Source organism: Ceratotherium simum, chromosome 18 (assembly GCF_057802395.1).
Source record: "Ceratotherium simum simum isolate JZ-2026a chromosome 18, ASM5780239v1, whole genome shotgun sequence".
NCBI lineage: Eukaryota > Metazoa > Chordata > Mammalia > Perissodactyla > Rhinocerotidae > Ceratotherium > Ceratotherium simum.
Window position 1 is genome coordinate 35,147,871 of NC_141917.1, and position 24,578 is coordinate 35,172,448.

Consider the following 24,578-nt stretch of genomic DNA (forward strand, 5'->3'; position numbering starts at 1 on the left):
TTGTTGCAGGAGTTCCTCTTATCCAGTTTTCAGTTCCTTCTCAGGGGTAATTTTTCCACGAGTAGTTGTAAATTGGCTGTGTCCATGGGAGGAGGTGAGTTCAGGGTCTGCCTACGCCGCCATCTTGACTTCTCTCCATTGGGGATAAATTGTGTGATGATAGATAGTAACTAGACTTTTGGTGGTGATCACTTTATAGTGTACACAGATGTCAAACTACAGTGTTGTTCACCTGAAACTTACATAATGTTGTATACCGATTTTACCCCAATTTAAAAAAAAAAAGAAATACATGGAAATATGAATGCTAAAAACACAATAACTGAAAATAAAATTTCAGTGTATTGGTTTAATAGCCAGTTGGATACAACTAAAGATATACATGTAATCTGGAAAATAGGTCGGAAGAAAATATCCAAGCTGCAAGGACACCTGGTCTAGGATTCATAGAAGCTAAAGGAGGGAATCTGATGGGAGCTGAAGAAGCTGTGAAACTAAATGCTTCTCTATATCAACAAGATGATTCAGTGATCAGTGACAACTTATATGAACTGCAACATTGCATGGTGCCCTACACTGACCTTCAGAAACTAATAGCTGCTGGTTTGGTGAGCCAGAAGACTAGCAACAACATGTGTGAGCTCCAACATTGCCTAGCATCCTACACTGACTTTCATAGCAAATTAGTTGCTGCTTTACTTCCACTTCTCAAATCTTGTGCAAATTTCTCTTGTGGCCAACTCTAACCCAGAACCCTACAGGGAAGGAAATTCTGAGATACATGGTTTTAATATAACTAAGTTGACAACGCAAAGTCACCAAAGATAAGAGGAAGAATAAATGGGGTTCAAGTGTTGTAAGATTTTTATAATATCCGTAAAGTGATAAAAGTACTAGTTTTATTAGATTCTAATAACTCAGGTATGCATGTTGTAATCACTAGAATAATTTCTAAAGGAAGACTAGAGGAATATATATTAAGCTAATGACTATAAAGCTAATAGAGGAGAAAAAAAGGGAATAAAAATAGTTATGTGGTCCAAATTAAGGCAAGAAAAGAGAGAGAAAGGTATATAGAATGTAAAAATAGGCAAATGATAAGCTGGTAGATTTAAACCCAAATATGATAATAAATGCATTAAATGTAACTTAACTAAATGTTCCAATTAAAAGACAATGATTGTCAGAATGGATAAAAATTAAAATCTGATATATGCTGCTTTCAAAAGACATACCTGAAATATAAAGATATAGAAAGACTTAAAGTAAAAGATGGAAAAGGATATACTATGCAAATGGTAACCAACACAAAGTTGGCATGACTATACTAATATTGAACACAATGAAGTTTAATGTGAGAAGCAATGTTACAGATAAAGATGGATATTTCAATAATGATAAAATGTTCAATCTACCAACTGTGTGTGAAAACAATTCTAAATATATATGCACCAAAAAACAGGGCTTTAAATATATGAAACAAAAATTGGCAGAACTAGTAGGAGAAAAGGACAAATCTATAATCATAGTGAGAAAATTTAACACACATAGTGGTAGAAAAAGTACACACAAACACACAAAATCAGCAATAATATAGAATAGTGAAACAATAAAATTAACTAGCTAGTACTAACTGACATAAATAAACCACTATACCCAATAAATGAATGCAGAATGCACATTATTTCCAAAGGTGCATGGATTGTTTAAGAAAATTGACCATATCTTGAAACAAAAAGCAAATCTCAACATATTTCAAAGGTTGGAAATCATACATTATAGGTTCTTTGACCACATTGCAATTAAGATAAACTTGGTAAAATACAGATAATTAGAAAATCCCTATATGTTTAGAAATTATTTCAAAGTAACCCGTGGAGCAAAGTAGAAATTCCAAAGGAAGTTAGAAAATATTTTGAACTGAATTACATAGAAGACATTACATATCAAAACTTGTGGTGCACAGATAAAGCTGTGTTTATGGGTAAATTTATAGCCTTAAATACAACTAGTGGACAATGTTAAAAAGTAATTATCTAAATAATCTATACCAAGAAGTTAAGGGAAAAAAAAAATCAAACTAAGCCCAAAGAAATTAGAAAGAAGAAAGTCAGATATTAATGAAATTACAAACACTCACATAACAGAGAGAATCAGAAATTTTTCAAAAAAATTTTTGAGAAGGCTAATAAAATTAACTTTCATCAAGACTGATCGAGAAAAGTGGAGAAAGTACAAATAACCAATTTTAGAAATGAGAAAGAGGAAATCACTTCAAACTTTAAAAAGAGAATGAACTCCATAATGAACAGCATAAACATTTTTATGCCAATAAATTTGAAATTTTTGATGAATTAGACATCGTTGAGCGAAAAAGGCATACACATGCACTAGAAGAAATAGAAAATCTGAATTGTTCTACGTCTGTTAGAGAAATTAAATCTATAGTACACATTTTTCCCACAAAGAAAACTCCAGGCTCAAATGACTTTCCTGATGAAATTCTACCAAACATTTCAGGAAAAATAATGCCAAACTTACACAAATTCTTTCAGAGGATTAACAATAAAAGGGAAGAAATATTTTCCAGTTCATGTCATAAGGCCAACATAATTTTGGTAACAACACCTTTCAGAGGAATTATGATAAAGAAAATCACACACCTGTCCTCTAATATAGTATCTGAAGATCAACCCATTTCAGTGCTTTAGTTCTTCTTCGTAACTTCAAGAGTGCTGCCTCCAGGGACGTAATGGATACAGACTAAGACCAGACGGAAGTCAATTTATCTAAGGCTTTGGATACTAAATATATTCTTCTGGCCTTTGCCTCATCCCAGACTAAGATGGGACCTTAGTACTAGGTCCGGGTCTTAAATCCTGAATGTAGGTAGGATTGATTGGTAAAGATAGGAAGAAGAGCCTCTAGAGAGAAAATAAAAGCCAAGACATAAAGAGGGGGTGACACGAGACATGCTGGGGAATAATAGTCCATTTCCTACCTTTTCTTTGCACTACACAGAAAGGTTCAGCAAGAGAAAGGCCAAAAACTGAGACTAGGGATGGATTCTTTGACTTCTTGAATAGTCAGGCTGAGGAAATGGGAACTGAAGGTTTTTGAGAAAGTGGTGGCCATACTTACAGGTATGCTTTAGGAAGAATAACCTGGCAACAGTGTGTAGGGGCTAGAGATTGGTGATAGAGAGACTAGACAGAGTCCAACTGAGGAAGAATGAGGCCTGAAACTAAGAAATCAGTGGATTAGTCATGGATGGAGTTTCCTTATTTGTGGGGCTTGTGAACTAATTGACTCTTTCTCTTCTCCATAAAATCAATGAATTCTTTGAGTCTCCCATCCTGAATGACATGGTGTCATTAACAGGAATAGGAAAGTTGAGAGAAGAGGAAATTTGAGGAAGCGTAGAGACATGAGGTGAATATGAGAAGGTCCCAATCAAATGGAATAGAGTATAGCAGGGGCTTGATGTAGCTCTAGAATCAACCAGTAATTTGGGCCCTCTACATCTAGGAATCCAGGATTTGTGTCCCTCTTTAACCACTAAATCTCCTATTTATTCTCTGGATATTGATGTTTAAGAGTACAAATTAGTTTATTCATTCAAAATCACTCAGTGGATAACTTTTGTGTTTCAAGCACTTTGCAGGGGCTTGTCAAAAATATATAAAAGCTACACTGCACATAAGTAGTTTCTGAAATATATGTTTTTATTAATAAAATTTACTTTCTTGTGGGTTGTTTAAAATACTAAAGAAATATAAGCTTAGACTTTTGAAATGTCAAGATTAATTAATTTTATTTATTTTTGTCTTATTCAGCTAAATTAAATGAAGAAAAAAATAAAGAATTGGTAGAGAAAAAGGAGGTGGAAGTGTCAGAGTTATATGCAAAGTTAAGAACTCAAGAAATGGAAAAACAAAATGAAATAATCAAACTACAGCTAGAGGTAAGAGTTTAAGTCTCTGCTGAATTTCAGTATGCGTACCTTAGTCTAGACCACACTTTGCTTATTTTTCATCACAGTGAGATAAATTTAAGGAATAGAAACAACCCCATGAGAGGGCTTTACACACGCTCATTCTCCATCACATGCAATGCTCAAACCCCGTACAACTGTTAGCCACATTACCTTTAAGCACTTGGCCTGAAGGTGGGACTCTTCAGTCGTTCAAAAGATCCCAGCTTCTACAGAGGGTATTGTTTCCTCTGAGAGTGGGGACAGATAACTCAAGGATTACCTGCATTTTACAGCTGAGTCTATGCAGGCATAGGACTACCATTCCAGCAGTGGAGAGTGTTCCTAATCTTTAACATTACTTTCTACTCAGCAGAAATTGTGGAACCCTGAAGAACCAACTAGAAATTCCTTTTGCTTTATTTGGGATAAAAAGAGACAAATTCTCTCTAATAAATAAGTCCAAAAATACATATCATAGGGGTAGACAAACTAGATTTTTAAAAAAGCTTTAAAGGGACTTCAAATAGGACTAATGTTCCAGTTTTTAGCTTGAAAGTCTTTTCAGTAGGTTGTTTAACCTGGTGTCAGAATCTCAAAGATATTCATATTTTGACAACATATTTGTCCTTTAAAATTTTTTCTATATTCTACCAAGCTCCTTTCTATCATTCTTTCCTTGCTTTCCCCTAGCCTAACTCCTACTTTACCTTCTGTTGTCAGAATTCACTGGCTTAGTTAAGATAACTTACTATTTGTGTTCCTGAAAGTTTGGTATCCCTGGGGTGCTTGGTGAGGTACAGTGTTGAAGACTATGCAATCATTGAGCAAAAGGAGACTGATGTTGACTTGAGAGGCTCTTTGCTGCTGCTCATGCCTTCTGGTCAAGTGTACCCACAAACCACAGAGAGGGCTGGATGGCCAACTGAGGTACGGTAGGTTGTATTTCAAGCTCTACCATCAACTGCTAATCAATTGACTGGGAATGTGCATTTTGTTTGCCATCCAGGCCCTGTCAGTGGTCTAGCCCAAGTCTGTTGTTTGACTGATATACAAAACACTTTTTGTTATTATTCTTCATTGTAACTATCCATTTTTCTCCCCAAACCAGAACACAATCTCACAGAGAGTTTATTTTTAGTCCACAGAGAAGCTACATGAAATTTAAACTGAAGGAAAGAATTATAAAGGAAGATTTTGCAAAAAATATGGTCTGTAAGAATGGCCTATGAGAATTTTTTTAACCTGATTCAGTTTAATGTCAAACCAACAAGAATTCAACAAAATCATATTCAAATTTTGCTATTCAGCCTCAAAGTTTCTGCAGAAGGGTATATGAGTTTTTCTGCCACAACTGCTGGTTACACTACATTTTCGTTGCAAAAGCACACTCATAGTAATGTGAAAATATTTTTATCTATCTTTAAGTTAACTAGATTCTCAACCCTGGTTAACTAGATACTTAGCCCTGCATGATAGCATCACCTGATGTCTTGAAAAAAAGATGATGCTGACCCCACCAGAATCTCTAACATAGTCCCCATGTATTTGGTACTTTTAAAAAGCTCCCCAGGTAATTTTAACATGCAGCCAGAATTAATCTTATTTGGGTGTTCTTTGTTCTTTCTTAAAAATTGTTTCTTAAAGAAAGACTTTCCTATCTTCTGTTACACAGAGAATACACTTAAATTCCAGATTGTATGTCAAAGTATATAATGGATTATACTTATATTTATAGAAACCGTTGTTTCTGTTCAACTAGAACATTCTCAATAACTTTCTTTTTAAACTTGATTCAGTTTGATGCCAAACTAGCAAGAGTTCAAACAAAATCAAAATCATATCCAGATTCTACTATTTTGCCACAGAGTATCTACAGAAGGGTATGTGAGTTTTTCTTCCATGGCTACTGCTTAAGAAAATAAATTTTCTTAATGTGTTTCTATAAAAGTTATCTAATATTTACTAACAATATGCTTCGTTTTTCTTAAAATATATCACACAATCAGAAATTTTGAATAATCTTTATAAGTCACTTTCAATTTAAACTAATAAATCTTAGGAGTAAATTAAAACATTAGAGAAGTCCTCTGACTCTGTGGGCCATCTAAGGAATTCCATAATATATTTTGAACTAAGGCTGACTTACTATTCTGAAGTTATTTAGGCACTCAGTAGATTTCTTTTGGTTCAACTCCTTTACTTATGGTTTATAACCTTGAGCTATATAGAGAGAAGGGAACTAAAACAAATGATGCTAGTGTGTGTTTCTACATCCTTACACCAATTTTATCCGATTAAGTCCCACAAAAATAAAACTATAGACCTTTCAAAATAAGGTATCTTTTTTAATACCTACTTCTACTTGAACCAGAAGCATAGGGTTTTGTTTTTTGTTTTTTGGGTGAGGAAGAGTCACCCTGAGTTAACATCCGTTAGCAATCTTACCTTTTTTTTTTTCCTTTAAGAAGATTAGCCTTGAGCTAACATCTGTGCCCATCTTCCTCTATTTTGTATGTGGGATGCCTCCACAGCATGGCTGATAAGTGGAGTAGGTCCACGCCCAGGATCTGAACCTGAGAACCCCGGGCCACTGAAGCGGAGTGCGCAGAAGTCGAACCACTAGGACATGGGCCAGCCTCTAGAAGCATTGTTTTTGTTATTTTTTTGTTGTTCCATGTACTTAATCTTATTTCTGAATTGCAATAACAAATATTTTCTCCTTCATTTAGAAGCTTCAACATCTTCAAGAAGAAAAAAACAAGGAGATTGCAATTCTTCGTAATACCATTCGCAATTTAGAGCAACGCCTCTCTGCTGGCAAAGATTCTCACCTTAAGCGTAGACGGTTTTGAGTATAGCAGTAATTTCTTTAGTTGCTATTTAATTTCTTTAAAAGCAGTTGAAAAATTCACTTCTATTGTCAAGGTAACATACTGCCTAAATAACAATGAAAAAATGAAATGAAAACAATGAAATGAAAGACAGCTTTAAACTTTTTTTGTTGAGTTTATTTGTGCATTCTTGCTTAAACCATAAAGGAGTTATGAAAAAAAGACAACTTTGATGAAACAATGAAAAAAAGACAGGTTTAAGCTTTTTTTATTGAGTTTATTTAAACAAATCCACACTTTGGCCAATTGTATACTGCATTCTTGCTTAATAGTATTAACCATAAAAAAGTTCAGGTTTATAGGATTTAGTTTACCTATTGAACCATCATTGACTCTGGAAATACTCTCTAAGCAATCAAGAGATAGACAACATTCTTTTATCTTTCCCCTTATATCTTTCAAGAGGCAATCTCAAATTTCAAAGTGCGATACAATGCTAAATAAAGAAAACAAGATATAAAGATTTCTTTCATATGTGATAGTAAAAATCAAGATATGAGTCTTAGATATAAAAAATGTATAAAATGGATATTTAAAACGTAGACATGGAAAAATATTCATGTGTAAGTATTTCTGGATCTTAAAAGACAGTATTCACTTTTTTCTTTAAAGGTTTAATCAGTTAAAAATGTAAAATTAAAAAGACAAAGATAACATTGTTTTTAGAAATAAGTAAAGAAAAAATGGAAAACATGTCTTTGTTGTTCTTCCTCTGTTCTAAATTGCTAAGTATCCAACAGAAACCCCTAGGTCATAGTTTACGTTTCTGTTCTCATTAATGCAAGTAGAATGCTGGAAAAAGAAAAAGAAAGACATATTAACCAAATGCTGCAATCACCTGTCAGTTGCCCTGTAATAAAAATATGGTTTGGGTCAAAATTTCTTTGACATAAATTTTAAAATTTGGAAGCCAATATAGTAGATTTCTCCATGTTTGCACAAATCCAATTTCTATTTTTGTATCACTATTAATTAGGTAGCTTATAAAAATGCTGGAAAAGAAATTGTATCTAGACTGACTTGGGGAGTATATCCTATTTTAAATATTTAGTTTGAAGGTCATTTTCACATTTCTGCCTTATTTTTTCAGCGTCAATTGGTGCTGGCTTCTGTGGGTTTGAGCTGCTGACTTGGCTGTCAGGCAGCTGGAGGCAAACGTCACTGTCAAGATTCAATGACATTCTCCTCTGCCCAACGTCCCTGTCAGCTACATAAAGAGGGGAGGTTTTCTTTACACTGTCAGGTGATTGCAGACCCTGTTTTTTCAAATATCAGATGTCGACAATGTCAGCATCAGCTACTAGGGGCCAATTCTGAATCTTTGGGCAACTTGCAGAGTAACTGATTTATACACCTCTTTCGTCAGAGCTTATTTTGTGGAAGAGAAAGTTGTAAACTTTCCCTTCCTGGCATGTCTCAGTTCTCTGGGTGATCCTGTCTTTGTTGGCCCTTGTGCTTATGGTGGTGATGAAGGCCTAGAGGAGGGGGATGCTCAGGAGCATCTGGTGCTTCTGGTTGCTGATTCTCTGAAAGCTGACTGTTCCCAACATGCTGGTGCCCATGCTTGTGATGATGATGCTGGTGATGGTGATGTGGCTGCGAATCCTCAGTTGTTGTATCCACAGTAGCCAAAGCTATAGTTTTACAGAAGTCTTCATCTTCCAGTGTCTGGAAGAAATTTATAAGTCATTTATCAACAAAATTATAGATTTAGCAGGAATGCATGAAAAATGATTTGTAGAGCTAACATATAGGAAATTCAAACCAGTTAATTAGGATTAAACTGGCTTTGTTTTTCTAGTATCATATTAACGAGAAAAAAAAATTTGATGTCAATCTCAACCCCTAGACTTTTTATTAAAATTTGGTTCCCATCCATATAAAATTATAAAATGCTTCTTTTTGTGCGAACTTTGCATTTAATCAAAGAATTCTCAAGCATCTTACAAAGGAATTAATATTAATGTTTTGAAAATAGATAAAATAGGGTGTTACACGTATAAAGTTCAACAGTTCACCTAAGCTTCTATACTGGTTAAATCAACAGCAGAATTCATATTTTCCTTTTCTTATCAAGAGCATTTCCTAAATTTTTAAGAATTCTAAAGAATTTGAGAGATACATAAGGCTTCAAAAGGAAGCCAAACCACTGTATTATATCTGCAGAAGCAAAGCTAAATAAACTGGCTAAAAGAACTTAGATTGCAGTATAGTCAAGCAAATATCAAATCCTAAAATCAGTTGACCTACATGGAACCTTTCACTCCTGTGTCAACAGTGCATCGAATCTAGTATTATATTCAGAAACAAAATAATTTCTCTCTGATAATTCAAAAATGCCAATAAACTCTGCTCAAAATCAGTAATTTTTCAAACCTCAGCTTATGCCTGGAAATGTTTTGAACTTCACCAAAGTTTTGTTAATGTATCCATGCTGTAGTCCTGTCAGCTGAAAGTAGCAAATAACTGCCCATTTTTCATTGAGCATAATATTCCATTCTGCATGAATCTAGTTCTTTAATTTGTTGCAAGTCTTTCTCTATTGTTTTGTGTGCCCAGAAATCATGGGCTCAAAGCTTATAGATATAGCAATGTAGTATTAAACTACAACCCACAGTTATTTGTAAATAAAGTTGCAAAATCAACTTGAGAGACCAAAGATTCACTAAGTGGTGTGGTCAGGTATTTTAAAAGTTTTGAAAGGTTATAACTTCCATTGGATTTTAACATACAACTACTTAGTAGTACATTTTTTTTGGTTATTTCTGAATTACTTTTAAGAATCTAATAATATTTTATTAAAAACAAACAATTTGATAAATTTTAAAATATACTGTGTAATGTTCTAAATATTCAGTGACTGAACAAACACAAATAACTATTATAGTAGTCTGATTAGTTTTAAAAAATCAATGACTATATTTCACTGATTCTACAATGTATTTTTTTCACATTTTAATATCTTTAAAATCAGAATTTAATAGTACATACCATAATGTGTCATGTAATTGATGGCATCTAGGATACAGTGAAATAGAAAAACTCCAATTTGATTTGGCATATCAGATATATATGGTATATTATTCTTATTTACAAATGGTTAGTAAATTTTAAGCATGTCATGGGAATTGTGTCTGCTTTTGTTTCAATATAACTAGGTATATTTATAACATTAGGCATTTGCACAAATGCAAAATACTGAAATAATCCCAACATATGAAAAATTAATACGGCTAGCATTTATTAAGCACTTAGTGTCAGTTAGACATTGAGTTAGCACTTTGTTTGCATTATCCCAGTTTCCTCATTTTAAAAGCAGTAAAATAACCCTCATAGGATTATTATGAAGATTAAAATGTGAAAAAAATGACATAACTAGAGTAATTAACCTGTTATGCTCCTTAACAACTAAATTAATTAAATGATTCATTAAAATTTGAGATGACTTTCTTTAGATCTGGGAACAATCTGAAGGAAGTACAGCTCAAAAATAAAATTCAGAATTGCTTTTAGACCTGAGTTCAAAATTTGCCAATTTTCTATATCAAGGAAACATTGTTTGGAATTATTTTACTCCTCAATATGAGAGGAAAAAAAATCTAGTTAATACAAATTAAAACAATTCCTTAAGTATCTTTTTAATAAACAATATTTAAATATAATGCTTCTCATAACAAAGAATATTCTCATGGTCGTTAGGAAAGAAATATCAGTAACGAGTAGAAAACTTATTCCACTGCAGAGGAAATGCAGTAATTCCAACCGCAGAATGGGCAGACAGTGTAAGGGCTTCGCGGAAAAGCTGACAGTCTTGCACCCTTGATAAATTAAGTAGTTATCTGGGCCCCAATTCCATTTCACGTAATGCCATGGATAAGCTCTGCTATCACTATGCTGTTGTGTGAACACATTGAGGATATTAGAATAATGTTATTTTATGTTGGCTGAATTCTTTGAGGACTTATACTCATGCAACATCATTTGGTGGTAATTGAAATATGTGATCTACGTTGATTCTTATTTTCTAAATCTTCTAGATAAAAGTGGCAATATAGATCTTGAAAAGACATTTTAAAGAATACATTAGGTAATAGGAAGTATATATCATTATAAAAATTACTGTTCTAGTTCATTTTTAGTACACCAACAGAAACATTGATTAGCTAATTGGTTATGCAACACTAACTTATTTAGATAGCTCTTAAAAGATTTCCTCTTTCCTTGCAGTAAAAATAATTGAGAAAAATACCGTGAGAGAGCACTTTCCACATTTCTTTTCACAGTAAGCACTCTTAATGGCTTCTTCTACATATGGGAAAGTTAGGAAGGAGTAAGGCAAACCAAGATGATATACAAGACGGCCACATCTAAAAAAAAGGACACAGACAATATCATTACGATATTTTCTCTATCGTGATCCTACTCAAGTACAGTCTGGGATAGGTGTTATAGGTTTAATGGTCTTATAACTGAGACCCTTTCATACCTTCAGTAAATTTCCTTGAATGGGGTCTCAAACAAGCTCCCCAGCACTGCATACCAGGTCAGGTCATGGCAAGACTACAGTGAGTCTAATACTACCATTTTGAAATGTTATAGATATGTCACTATAAATAATATGAAAACTGTGTAGCACAGTCATTGTGATTTGGTGAAATACAATTCTGTAATTGACTTACAAATTCTACCAATGCCCAAACTACTGACTTATCATAAACTAGGCTCTGCAAATCACATGAGCTTTTCATAACTGCTAAGGCAGCACAAATTCCACACAACAAGAAATCACAGCATAACAAAAAGATCCTCATGTCTTGGCCAGTAGCCCATTTATTTAAAAATATATCTGATGCAACAAAAATTTCAGCACAATGAAAGAAATGGAATTATCACACTTGGCATTCTCAGAAATGGTGGAATTGAAATGTCCTCCTTGCCCACATTTTACCCAGTACGTACAATTTTATGTGAATATCAAAGGGTTACTCTTTGCAACTGACTAAATTAGAAGTTTGCAGTCGTAAAAGAATGACATGTAATCTTAAAAATACTTAGGGTAAGACCAAGTAGGGCTTAGGCCTAGGCAGAGCCAAAAGAAAACAGAGCATCACTTTTCTTTTCTCTGAAAAGCCAAAAGAAAACAGTAACAACCATGAATGTTGGTAATATCAAATAACGTATGCACTGAGGTCCCCTCAAAATACGAATGTTTTATTCATTCATGGAATCACAAGCAGATTTGTGCCAATTGTACCTAAATGATTAGCCTACTTTATAGTTCAGAAATTCAAGTATGTAGCTCTAAAATTATTAATCAGATTAGTGTGGTTATTCATCTGCAAAGTTCTTAGGTTAGAATTGTATGTGATATACAAACTGATCCTTTTTTTGTTTAATCAGAATGCCAATTTAGAGGGGGAGAAAAAATACAGTCAATTTTCATTTCCCTACTGGAATCGTGAATTCTTTTGTGTGAAAGAAAGTCACTTTAAAAATACTAAAACCAAATATTTTAATGGGCCCACTGTGGAACTGAGTATTTGGTAATAAAGCAAAAACAGATGTCTTATGTTAAAACACTTAATATTAAATTAAATACAAAGCAGGTATCTTTTAATTTGGAGTGTGTGTGTGTGTGCATGTGTACACACCTGTCATATACGAGGAAGTCATCTTTGTCTCCATTTAAGAGAGTCCAGACATCTGTTTGGTTTTCTTCTTGTTGATAAACAGGAATATACTCTGAAACCTTATTTTTAAGATGTATGTATTTTAATTGAGAAGAGATTCCTTGATGATTAACAACAACATAGGAGATGTTAGAATATCCTTCTTTCTCCAGTTTTACTCTCAGGTCTTCCAATCTAAAATATTTTCGAAAAATACCAAAAAAAAAGGAATAATCTCATTTAATTTTATTAGTGACTTCTCTCTTTCTTCTCACTCCCCACTTTTTTCTACATGAAACTCTCTTACCATTTTTTCTTACTTGTACCTCTTCTTTATATTGTTGTAAAAGACAAAAGCTTCCATTTTTTAAGCATTTACTGAGCACTTGTGCTCAGTTAAAACCTTATGCTAAAGGCTTGCACAAACATTAGCTCATTTAGTCCTCAAATTAATCCTATGAAGTGTATATTTTTTTAATCTATCCTACACTTACAGAGAATTCTACCCAATAAATATTTGGCAAATAACCCAACAAATATTTATTTATATAAATATATATATATATATATATAAATATATATATAAATAATATATATTACACATATAACACATTTATATTTATATTACACATAGAAATAAATTTATATATATATACACATATATATACACACGCATACATACACATTTGTTAAATGACCCAAGATCTTTGGTGGCAAGTCTAGTGTTCATTCTACTCTGGCAAAGCACTCCTCCTTTGCTTCCTGTATTGAAATAACTAATTCATTTGCAGGAGTACATTTTAGAACATTTTCATTGCACAATACACATTTAGTAGGATATTATAAAATATAGGTTCACAAAAAGAAGAAAAAATTTCCATAACCCTAGGAAAACCACTGTAAACATTTTTGGTGTATATCCTCCTAGTCTTCTTTCTTTTCACATGTTCTAGGCAAACATATATAGTTTTTCCAAAATTGTGATTTAATAAATACATCTTTTCTATTTTTATTTGATGTATGTATATATTTAATAGCTTTCCCTTTAAGAAATCCTAGACTGCAGAAAGACTATCTTACCTAGATGCCTGCAGAATGCACAGGTATCAGCTGGCTTGAAGAAGAGCAACCACAATCACTGAACCATAGGAGTTCAGCATTGGATCTTGATCCCTTATGTTCCAGGCTGGAGGTTTCTTACAAAAGGAGCTTTCCCCCTGGCTCTCTGTTCCTCCCCATGGAAGGAGACAGAGAGCCAGGGCAAGCCCCAGGCTTCTCCACATTGCTGGGGTTGTCCTATAAAAGAGAAAACCTTTTTGTCATCTTCACAGATGACTTCACAGTCATAACCACGAATTTCTATCAATCCACCAGGTATCATTCCACTTCCTATAAATACCAAGCCCCTGGAATCTGTCTCTATGTTGTTGGGCTCATTATGTTGGCCTCCCTGCACCAAATCTTTCTATAAAAGCGAAAAGATACGCCATAGGAAGGGGAGTTGTCAAAACACCACTTAACTGTCTGGTTTACAAAGATACTTTAGTAAGTATGCTATGGAGATTTGCCTGAACAGGCAACCAAGTACTTCTCTAGGAAAAGACTCATGTTTAGAAAAATTTTGAGACTGTGGTGTCTATAACCAAGTAACATTCTGCAAACACAATCTGATTTTTATTTGAGGCACACCAACTTCTGCCTGCTGCTTTCCATTCTCTACCAATCTAAAAAAGGAAGGGGTAAGTAAGGGATTCTGCACAGAAATGAAAAAAGAGCCAGCATGGAAAGAGAACCCAGGAAGAAAGGAGGTGGCACTGAGGCAGTCTACCAACATGAAGGTGGCTCCTGCTGGGCCCTTAGCTCTTCAGGTTCAAACCTTCTATATTTAAAAATCTCTTAGGTATGGCTCCCTTTTGTTCCTCTTGTTCTTTAAAGTCTAGCTGTATGTTAATATTAAAGGATTTGAATCTCTTCAGCTATAAAACTGGCTGCCAAAATGTTACTACCATATCCAAGATAAATATGGACTAAGGGAGAAAATCTGACCAAGGAGAAATGTCACAAATGGCTGCCCCCTGTACCATTTAAGACTCACTGAAATCTACATTTAGTCTAATCAGCTACCACTAGTTTCAAGAAGTTCCTGTGACTCAGTGGCATATTTTTGGGTAAACACCTGCCCCCTCTAAGTAGGAAGGTTAACGATTTGGTCAGAAATATTCTCCAAATTAGGGCTAGCTCTCTCAGCAGAGAGGTACAAATAAAACAGGAGTATTTGTAGAGAGGTGGCAAAAAAAAGGAACACATTCAGCAGAGATGAGCAGAGAAAGAAAAAGCCACATGGGTAATCAGGCTTATTTTGATGTAAGAATCTGTGGAGAGAGATCAGGACAAAATTCCATAACTAGAAAGTTGGCACATTTTCAGGCACTGATCTGGAATAAAAATGTAAAAGCACTTTTGGGGACAGGGATGTGGGCGTAGAGAGGGGCAGCTAACGATAAGTGACTAGAGTGAGCCCAGAATTAAGAGGGGAGTGGAAAGGCTAAAATCAGGATGATTTGGGTTCTGATGCACTGGTAAATGCAGACAGAACTTAGAAAACTCTGATTATCTTTCACATTACTTAACACCACAAAATTTCTGCATATATAGAATATCTTGATAAGAGCCTAACTAAAGGAATAGAAAAAAATAGAGAGTGAGAAAGAGAGTTTAAAAGAGGATAAATTAAATGATTTATTAAGGCCGTCCCAATCATCCTAGTATTTTTAAAATTTTAATATTTAAAAAAAGGAGAGGCTATATCTGGACTAAATCTAGGGAATTTCTTTAGAATAGTATTTATATTGATGATATAATTATCCTTGTCATAGCTACCATTTATTGAGCATTTATAGAACTATATGCAGGTGGGGCTAAGCACTTTTACATATCACGTCAGTTAATCCTTACAACTATGTGACCATTATCCCCTTTTGCAGGGGAGGAAACTGTGGCTAGGAGAGAGTTTAGGCATCTTGCCCAGGTCCACACAGGTAGTAAGTAACAATAGAGAATGGATTCAAACCAGTTCTGCTAGATCCAAACATGACCTCTTAGCTACTGCAGTATATTGACAGTTTTTAGATGAGTCACCTTTAATAACTACAGCAGCCAGGGTTTTGTTTGTTTGTTTACGCCTTAGGATGGCAAAGAGAACACCAAAATTATTCAATCTGTTTTTTTTCTTACTAGAATGGGTAGATTTTCCCTACTTTCTAGAATATAAATTCAGTAGTTATAGAACTTTCAGCATAAATTCAGGACTTTGCACCCTCCCTTTGCCATACAGCACACCATTCCAACTATGTAGTGACTATATGTGGCTAAGTAGTGACTATAAATGAAAAGACTATTTCACTCATTTCTCTCATTCAGTTTTTGATGAAAAAATAACTAAAGCCATTGGCAGGGGGTAGTGGATTACAGAGTTCACACTCTCAGATTTTCCTCTGCCACTAAAATCAATAGGCTGTTTAACTTTGTTTTCTTAAGATCATTTTTTACATAATAAACTTTGGACTTTATAGCTGTCAGACAACCGTATAAAAATAATGAAGATAACAAAATTGGATTTACTGGAAACTGATCCAATAACAATTAAAAAGTAAATTTCAATAATCTCACCACTCTTCAGTCACAAAACCTAGATTTGTTGGCCATATACAGACTTACATTTGTTTAAAATTCTCCATTAGAAGGCAGGATATGCATAAACTTTTTCCACCCTCTTCCCCTGAAATTCAGACGGGCATCTAAGGGTCCTCCCTCATTCACCTGAAACACCCACTCACCACCTAAACTGCAAAACTTTACATTTAATCGCAAGGAATATCCCTGGACATTTCTACAGCACTGTAGACTGGCCATATTTCAGTCTCTGCTCTTCAAATCCATGGGCTGTTTTTTCCCTTAGAGTTCTCACTCTGCATTCCAGTGGGAAATATTTAAGCTTGAACATACAATATTGCCTATACAACATCACAACCTTTTGCAGAGTAGAAGTGTTCGATTTCTCCAGCCTCCCCTGCTCCCATCTTCATTCTCAGCTGTGCAGAAGGCAGGGCAGAAATCAACAAAAACTATAAACGTGCCACTGCAGAACTTTACTCACCACACCCAACTTTAGACTCTTGTTCTCTTTCTTTCGTATTATTTTTATTTTCTTTACCCATCTCTTTTTTAAAAGTCTATTCTAAGGAGAAACATTTTATGACTCAAAATTAAATTACCTACCAAACTCTAAAAGAATCAAGTATTGGAAAACACCAAGTTCCTACTTACACAACCCCCTCACAAGGCTGTTTCCTTTCTCCTTGCTCAGCTCGCAGCTCCACAAAGCCGCAGTGAGAAACTCTGATATTTATAGTCCTGTTGTTTACCTCACCCCTCAGCTATCGTCCAAAGTTCAGTGCCCACTCTGGCTGTGACCTTGAAAGCAGAGCAAACCCCTGAACTGCTTATTATAATCAAAATAAAAGAAAGCAGCAAGTGCTGCCATGCATAAAACGGAGGAAAAGTTTTTGGCAATTATTGATTTATTCCCTATCCTTTTTAGTCACCCCAGTATCTAGGATTAAATGGTACAGTCGGGGGCGGGGGGAAGGGCTAAGGATAAAGAGGGCCTCCAAGTCATGCTCTTTTCCAAACCCTAATAAGGAAAAACATTTGCTGAGCCAGCAAGTTAAGCTGCCGCTTTAAAAAAGAAAAAAAATTTTTTTTTTCCTCTTGCTTTGTAGTGGCCAGGTGCTAGCCTAACCCAAACTGTGAGCTGCGTTAGAAAAGTCACCTGCTGTTTCAAGTCTTTCCAGTCTCCTGCTGTTACAGACCTGCTTGAATTGTTTTGCTGTTTAAAACTTGAATCTGCGTGGGATTTCACGGGAGCTCTGTTCTTTTCTTTTTCGAGGACAGGAATAAGAAAATAGGCCTCCTATCTGAGGGTAACCGGGCCTCATTTTCATTATCACAGAAGTCCTACTTCGTGGAAGACCTATGTATCCCACAGAAATTTTTAACAATCCGGTGTAAAATCTTTACAAATGTAAGTAGCATTCAAATGAAAGTTTGTAGTGCTAGTAGTTGGACAGAGAAAAGGTTTCCAAATTTCAAAATGTACAAATAAAATAGAAAATTTCTACTCTGAGAAAGTGGTAAATTCTTTTCACTAACTGCTACAAGTGAGCATGCCTGTGGTGGGTAAGGTGAGCAGCAATGTCAAACGATGGCATCTCTGGGGAGGGATGGTTTTCAAATAAGTCTTGCTTTCATCACTGATGCATTTCGTCCAAACAAACCCTGTTGATTGCTATGTGCTGGGTACTGTTCTACCAGGTACAGGAAGTACTAAGAGGCTCAGATGTTACCCTTCCTGTAAAGAAACTTATCATCAAAGTAGAAACTTGACATTTGAAAACCAAATTCTGTTTAGTCACACTAAGCAGTAAGTATTAAACCTTTTTAGATCCCAGATCTCTTTGAGAATCCTGTTAAATGCTTCATTTCTTCCCAGGGGGAAAAAATGCACCTATACATACTTGCTTTTTAAAACAATCTTGTGAAAATGTTTGTATAAAGCAGATAGTTCCCCCTGTAGTTCATTTACTTGATAAATTTAAATAGTCATATTGGGTCTGTCTGCAGCAGAAAATTGAATATTTCACCATCACCTCCTTCCTTTACATGTGGCTTAGCAGCTACCGCCTGCTCTGAAAGGATTCCCTCCAAGTGTGCAGCTAGCTCCAAACCAAAGTACTCAGGACCGTGTGTGTCCAGGCCAGTTTATGAATATAACCTCCAGATGGCAAAAGGAGAAGATAGGGAGCTTCTGATGTTTGAAGGGAATCCATTCTTAGTAGCCTCTTCTGTGCTGGGCAGCCTGGGACTAGCGTTTTTAAGAAAGCAGAATTTTCAAGCAAACTTTTATTGGGTATTAAATTAAATTACATTAAATCAAACAAAATCAAACATTTATTAGTTGATTATGCTAGGCACAATGCGAAATTCCTTTGTTCTTGAGGATCTCAAAATCTAGTAGGATAGACAGACAAGTAAGCAGGAAAAAAACACATGTAAAGTGTGATAATGTCAGGACGGCTGTAAGCACAAGGTTCTGTTGGAAACTTGGAAATGAAAAAGGGAACATTTTAACCCAGCCTGGAGATAGGGCCGGAATGATAGGTTAATGCAACCTTAAGCAAGTTCAACAGGCACTTTATCGAAGGTTTTACACTCTAGTGAAGGGGTTCAGAAAAGGCCTCCCCAAGATGTGCCACTTTGGCACGTGGGATGTTTTGAGCTCAAGGCAATCGAGACCCTGGGAGCCCAAGAGAAACTTTTACCTCTCCCTTAAAGAATTTAAATTGGGGACTTTGGCCATAATAAGAATTATCACCAGAAATAAGTTTTATGACGTATCTGTATGTTTACAGGGAGGGCAAACCTCTAATTACTGAACATCTTCTCTTCTTATTGTGGTAGATCAAAATTGGCCACCGTGAAATAAATCTCTTTACCTTGACTATTTTCTCTGACGGACATTTGACCTCCCCCACTAACTGCCTAAAGGAATTTAATTCTGGCAGACTGGCAGGGTCCTCGCTAAGTCCATTCTTATCAAAGTTCTGTTTACCAAAACATTTACATTTGTAAAGCTATCTCCCTCTTTGTCCTGGGAAGTGGGGGGGATGGACTTGTCTCTGGAAACTCTTATCAGTACAGAAGGAGAGGACTTAAATCTACATACTCTTGATTACTGTGATTTCTGTCTCTCTGGCCACGTTCTCTATAGGTGGCCCTGCAAAGAATTGTCTGACAAACATTTACATTTCCCTCTCCAAGTAAATTGTCTTCTTCCCCTCTGAAATCCCAAACCACTACCACCCCCAACATCCTCCTTTGTCTTTAGCTGAAGATGGTATTTAAGACGAGAATCTCTGCCATTGTGTTGAGAAACTCAGTTTCCCTGGTTTCTCCTGTGTATACATGTTATTAAACTTGGTATTCTTTTCTCCTGCTAACCTGTCTTTTAATTATTTGGCCAAGCCATAAGAACCTTAAGAGAAAGGGCAGAGGGTGGGGATTCTCCCTCTTCCCTGACGTTATCATTCTGTGAATACCCTCCTCCCCTCTGAAGCCTCAGGCCCCTGTGCCGTTCCTTATATACCATATATACCTCATTCTACCTTTTTGTCTCTGAACCTCTCACATATGTGAGGTCTCTGACTCTCTCATGTATGTGGGGTTTTTGTACGTATGGAATTAAATTTGATTATCTCCTGTTAATGTCTCATGTCAATTTAATTCTTAGACCAGCCAGAAAAACCTAGAAGAGTAGAGGAAAATTTCTTCCTCTCCCACGCTAGCTTCAGAGCACCCAGCAAATCTAACCACAGCACCATCTAGAAAGTTATGTTGTTTCAATTTTTATGAATGATTAAAATCTCCTGACAGGTGGCTCCTGCCACCACCACACAATCCAACATTAAGGTTACTGAGCATAACTGACTGTATCCTATCAAGTTGAACTTTATGCTAATGATCTCATCTCTTACAACTTCCAGCCTTAGAGTTGAGAATCTATCTTTTCTCATACTGTCTCATTCTTCCACACCCTTATCCTCAGAATGTTTATGCATATATTTAATCCATGTTTTTAATAAGCATTCTCTCCTTTTTATGGGCTGCAAATTATTTATATGGAGAATAGGGACCTAAGAATCAGTGAGTGCATGATATACTTAAAAGAAAAAAGGGCTATGAACTGTGATTTTATAAATCAGTTTATTAGCCACAGTAGGTAATAATATGGCATTGATCCATTAGCATTTGTAAAACATTGATGTCTCAAAATATTAGAAAGTGAAATAGTGTTATTACAGCATGAAAGCCTTATATAAAATATTGACCCCCCTTTAGCTTGATTGTTAACTGGTTTTTACATGGAAAGGCAAATGAAGATTTTCCCACTATTTTGGAAAAAAGTGCCTTTTGACCTAAATTATTCTTCCTTCCCCTTGTATATACAAGAAGATGCCCTAAAGCTCATCCTATGCATTGTACCAAATATAATATTGTTTGAGCATCCATGTTGAAAGGTAAGCCACTGAGTATGCAAGGGATGCCTAGGAAAAAGCAAGATGTTTTCAAAGTGAACAAGATAAATAAGAACAATGGTCAAGAGGAAGCCATGGCAACAGCAGTGTGGATTAGACAAGGACTAATTTGATCCTTTGAGATTCACATGAAGCTGAAACATGCTTTGAAGGGAGCTTTTCTTCAACCTCACAAGTTTACAGATCTGAGAACTGTTTGATATATCAAACATAAATGCAATCAAGGAGGTAACTACATACAGTGCCAAATTTCATGTGAGACTGAGCACGTTCAGAGAGTAACAAACATCAGAAGAATTTGTGCTTGAAATAGGATGTTATTTTTATTTTTCTGCGAGGAAGATCAGCCCTGAGCTAACACCCATGCCAATCCTCCTCTTTTTGCTGAGGAAGACTGGCCCTGAGCTAACATTCGTGGCCATCTTCCTCCACTTGATATGGGACACTGCCACAGCATGGCCTGACAGGCAGTGCGTCGGTGCACGCCCGGGATCCGAACCCGGGCCGCCAGCAGCGGAGCGCGCGCACTTAACCACTACGCCACAGGGCTGGCCCCAGGATGTTATTAATTAAAAAAAAATTGTCAAAACCAGAGCTAGTGCCTGCAGCTCGTCGTGGGACACAGTGTTGACATCAACATGCAAGAAGCATATAAGGGCATCAAATGGCCCCCAAATGACATTAATCCCCTGAATTAATGAGACACTGACATTTATAGAGTATGTCATTTGTGTTTTGACCTATAGCCAAACCAGGTGCATATGTAAGTATTTTAACACATTTGCTAATTGGTAGAAGAATTTTGACAGTTTTTTTACGAAAGCATAGTTGTTAGTTTTTTTAAGCAATGAAGTTAATACTAATGATTTTCAAAAACATTCGTTGTTTAAGAAAAGAGAGAATGAAATATTTCAGCTAATTTTTAAAATATTTTAATTAACATTGAATTTTTAAGATTAAATGACATTTTAAGAACTGCATACTCTAAAAATGATGTTCTATTAACTTGTTTTTAACTTGTCTTTAAAAATATCAGTACAAGAGTTTCTCATTAGTTTTTTAAGCCTCAAAGAAGTATTTTTTTGTGTATTAGAGTAGTGTCACCCGACAATTTGTAGCTGCATTTGGGCTCTAATGCACACAGCTGTTGTGCTTAGAGAGGGGATAGGAGATTTTTTAGTCAACTGCAGCCCCATTAGATAGAGATAATGTGGGAAAGTAGTGTCCTGATTCATACCATCTGCCCTGTATTACAGGTAGGTTGGGTTCCAGTCCTCACGGAAAAAGCAGCAAATTGATGTCATAGTTAACCAGCACTCCAACCAGATATGTGGCTTTGATAAGGACTCCTTATGTGGGTTTAATGATTTTTAGAAAACTGCTTTCATAAAGAGAATATTTCTTACAAATCTTATGCCATTGTTCAGATGGGTATTTGGAGTGGATTTTTTGGAATTTCTTCCTAAGTGTCTCATCTAATTTTCCCCAAATCAAAAATAAAATGCAACTCTGGTTCCTATTCTTGTATTTTCTAATAAATGGCCCTCACCTGTTGTATTTTTCCTATACAAGTGAATTGGCTAGCCCGGCAGGTGAGGGTTCCTGAAGGTAAGGTTGACAAGGTTGTCTCTGACTCAGAGCTTCAAGAGACACTGACATTGAAGGAGCCTATAGAGCCAAAATCTGAGTCAGAAGCTGAGATTTGTAAAAGCCTAAATAAGTCAACCAACTAAGGGGAGCTAGTGGCAGGGCTCAAAAAGCCAGATATGGAATGTGTGGAAAAGGAACAGAGAGATCCTTTTGAGCAGAAGACCCAGGAGTTTAGGATCAAAAGAGTAATCTGGAAGCTGTGCTTGGTGAGACATCTGGACAGGCATTGTTGACATTAATTGGCTTGTACAAACTTAACAGGGCAGTGTGAGAAGGACCAGAGACAGATGCCCCTGGGCAAGCACTAGGGACAAGTCACAGCCATTCTCAAGGCCCTTGGGGGTTCTGAATCTCAACAGCAGGGATTCACTGGATGATTTGATACAAATTATTAATTCCTAATAAATATTTGCTGAGAGAATGTGTAAATGAATGATGAATCTTTCCTTGAGACTTATGAACTGAGAAGTCTGAATTCTGGAGTTATGAAATCCCTATGAAATTCCTTGTAGCCCAAAAAGTGTCCAAACTTAATAAAGTAAATTATTTGCTTGAAATTATTTTTATCTTGGACATTTGTATAGTCAGAGCTGCCATATTGCCAACACAGCTCAAATGAATATTCATTTCCTCACATATGCTAGACATGGAAACCATAGGTCTGTCTGATGAATTCCTTCTCAGAACTAATAATGCCTTAGACTAGCTGCTAAAAACTATTTATGACCATTTTTCTTAAAACTTAGCTTTCTCTTGTGTGTCTAACATGCTATCCAGTTTGCAAAGAGGCCAGTTTTTGTACAGTTGAAGCATTTTTTTCAGAAACACTCCTCTCATCTCAGTTAAGAGGATATCCCAAGACAACCTACATTAATTTTCTGGTGGTCTTAATTTGCCACTTCATTTTACATTTGTACATACTACCAGAAAGTCTTCTAGGAGCTGCGTTGATGATTTCTCAAATCTTAAGAGTTTTCTGACAGAATCTTAAGGCAAATTTTATGAATTTTATCCTAGAATAACCAGTTAAGTGTAATAATTTCAGACCAGGCGGCTTTATATAATGTTAATTAAAAATAATTCAACTTTAAAAAAAGGAAATATAGTCTTAATTTGTATCTCAAACTGATGGAAAAAGATATACGAGATATAAATAAATGTAGTCATTTTCTACGTACTGTTTCACAACTATTTTTAATTTAATAATATATCACAGATGTCTTTCTAAGCCATAGACATCTTTCCATGTCAATGTGTATAAAGTTACCTCATTCTTTTTGAAAACTGCACATTATATAATTCTATGAATGTGTAATCCACAATGTGTAATCCCTTTTTAATGTAGGTTGTTTCCAGTTTTCAAAATTTAATTGACTATGTTTGTAAATAGTATATCTTTGTGAATGACATATAATTTCTGCTTAAAGTAAAATTGCTGGTCAATGGGGAATGCAAATTTCAAATTTTGATTCTTATTACCAAATTGCCCTTCAAAGTGTACCAAGTTATACTCCCACCCAACAGTACATGGAAATACTTATTTCCATCATCAGATAATTAATTTGAGTTTATTATTTGCAAGTTTATTGACTGTATTAGTTTGCTAGGGCTGCCATAACAAAGTACCACACATTAGGTGGCTTCAGCAACAGAAATTTATTACCTCACAGTTCTGGAGGCTAGAAGTCCAAGATCAAGGTGTTGGTAGCGTTGGTTTCTTTCTGAAGCCTCTCTCCTTGGCCTTCTGTGTCTTCACATGGTCTTCCTCTGTGTGTGCCAGTATCCTAACTTCTTCTTGTGAGGACACCAGTCACGTTGAATTAGGACCCATCCACATGACCTCATTTTACCTTAATTACTGCTTTAAAGGCCCTGTCTCCAAACACAGTCACATTCTGTGGAACTGGGGGTTTGGCTTTCAACACATGAATTTGGAAGAACACAATTCAGCCCATAACATTGACCATTTGTACTTCTTCTTCTGTGAAATGCCAGTTGATAGCATTTTGCTATTTTACAATTAATTGGTTCACTTTTTAAATTTATTACAAACAGTATTTTTTTATTAAGGAAAGTACGCTTTCTCAGTATGCTTTTCTTTGCTATTTTTTGTATCAACTTACATAAATGCATCTTTTAAATTCCGATTTCTTAGCAGTATAAGGCTAGGTGCAGAAAAGATTTTACTTTTCTTATTCCTTAAAATGCCAGATAGAGGCATGGCACTCCAGTTTCTCTT

The 24,578-nt window shown here is 35.5% G+C and overlaps 2 protein-coding genes across 2 annotated transcripts in view; one reads left to right on the top strand and one right to left on the bottom strand.

The window, feature by feature from the left end:
* CCDC152 (coiled-coil domain containing 152) overlaps positions 1-6,957 on the top strand; it is a 53,022-nt gene extending 46,065 nt beyond the window's left edge. Inside the window, exons 6-8 of the mRNA XM_004422778.3 lie at positions 3,837-3,964; positions 5,773-5,856; positions 6,706-6,957. Of these exons, the coding sequence (XP_004422835.1) occupies positions 3,837-3,964; positions 5,773-5,856; positions 6,706-6,828 (335 nt within the window). The 3' untranslated portion in view covers positions 6,829-6,957. The remainder of the gene's footprint in view (positions 1-3,836; positions 3,965-5,772; positions 5,857-6,705) is intronic.
* Positions 6,958-7,057: 100 nt separating this feature from the next.
* Positions 7,058-16,909, bottom strand: SELENOP (selenoprotein P). The gene is made up of 5 exons (XM_087443240.1): positions 16,863-16,909; positions 13,617-13,832; positions 12,519-12,731; positions 11,117-11,234; positions 7,058-8,535 (listed from the first exon to the last, which is right to left on the bottom strand). Exons 2-5 carry the CDS (start codon positions 13,817-13,819, stop codon positions 7,915-7,917), a joined length of 1,155 nt encoding a protein of 384 aa, XP_087299366.1. The 5' UTR covers positions 13,820-13,832; positions 16,863-16,909; the 3' UTR covers positions 7,058-7,914.
* Between the last annotated feature and the right edge of the window lie 7,669 nt (positions 16,910-24,578).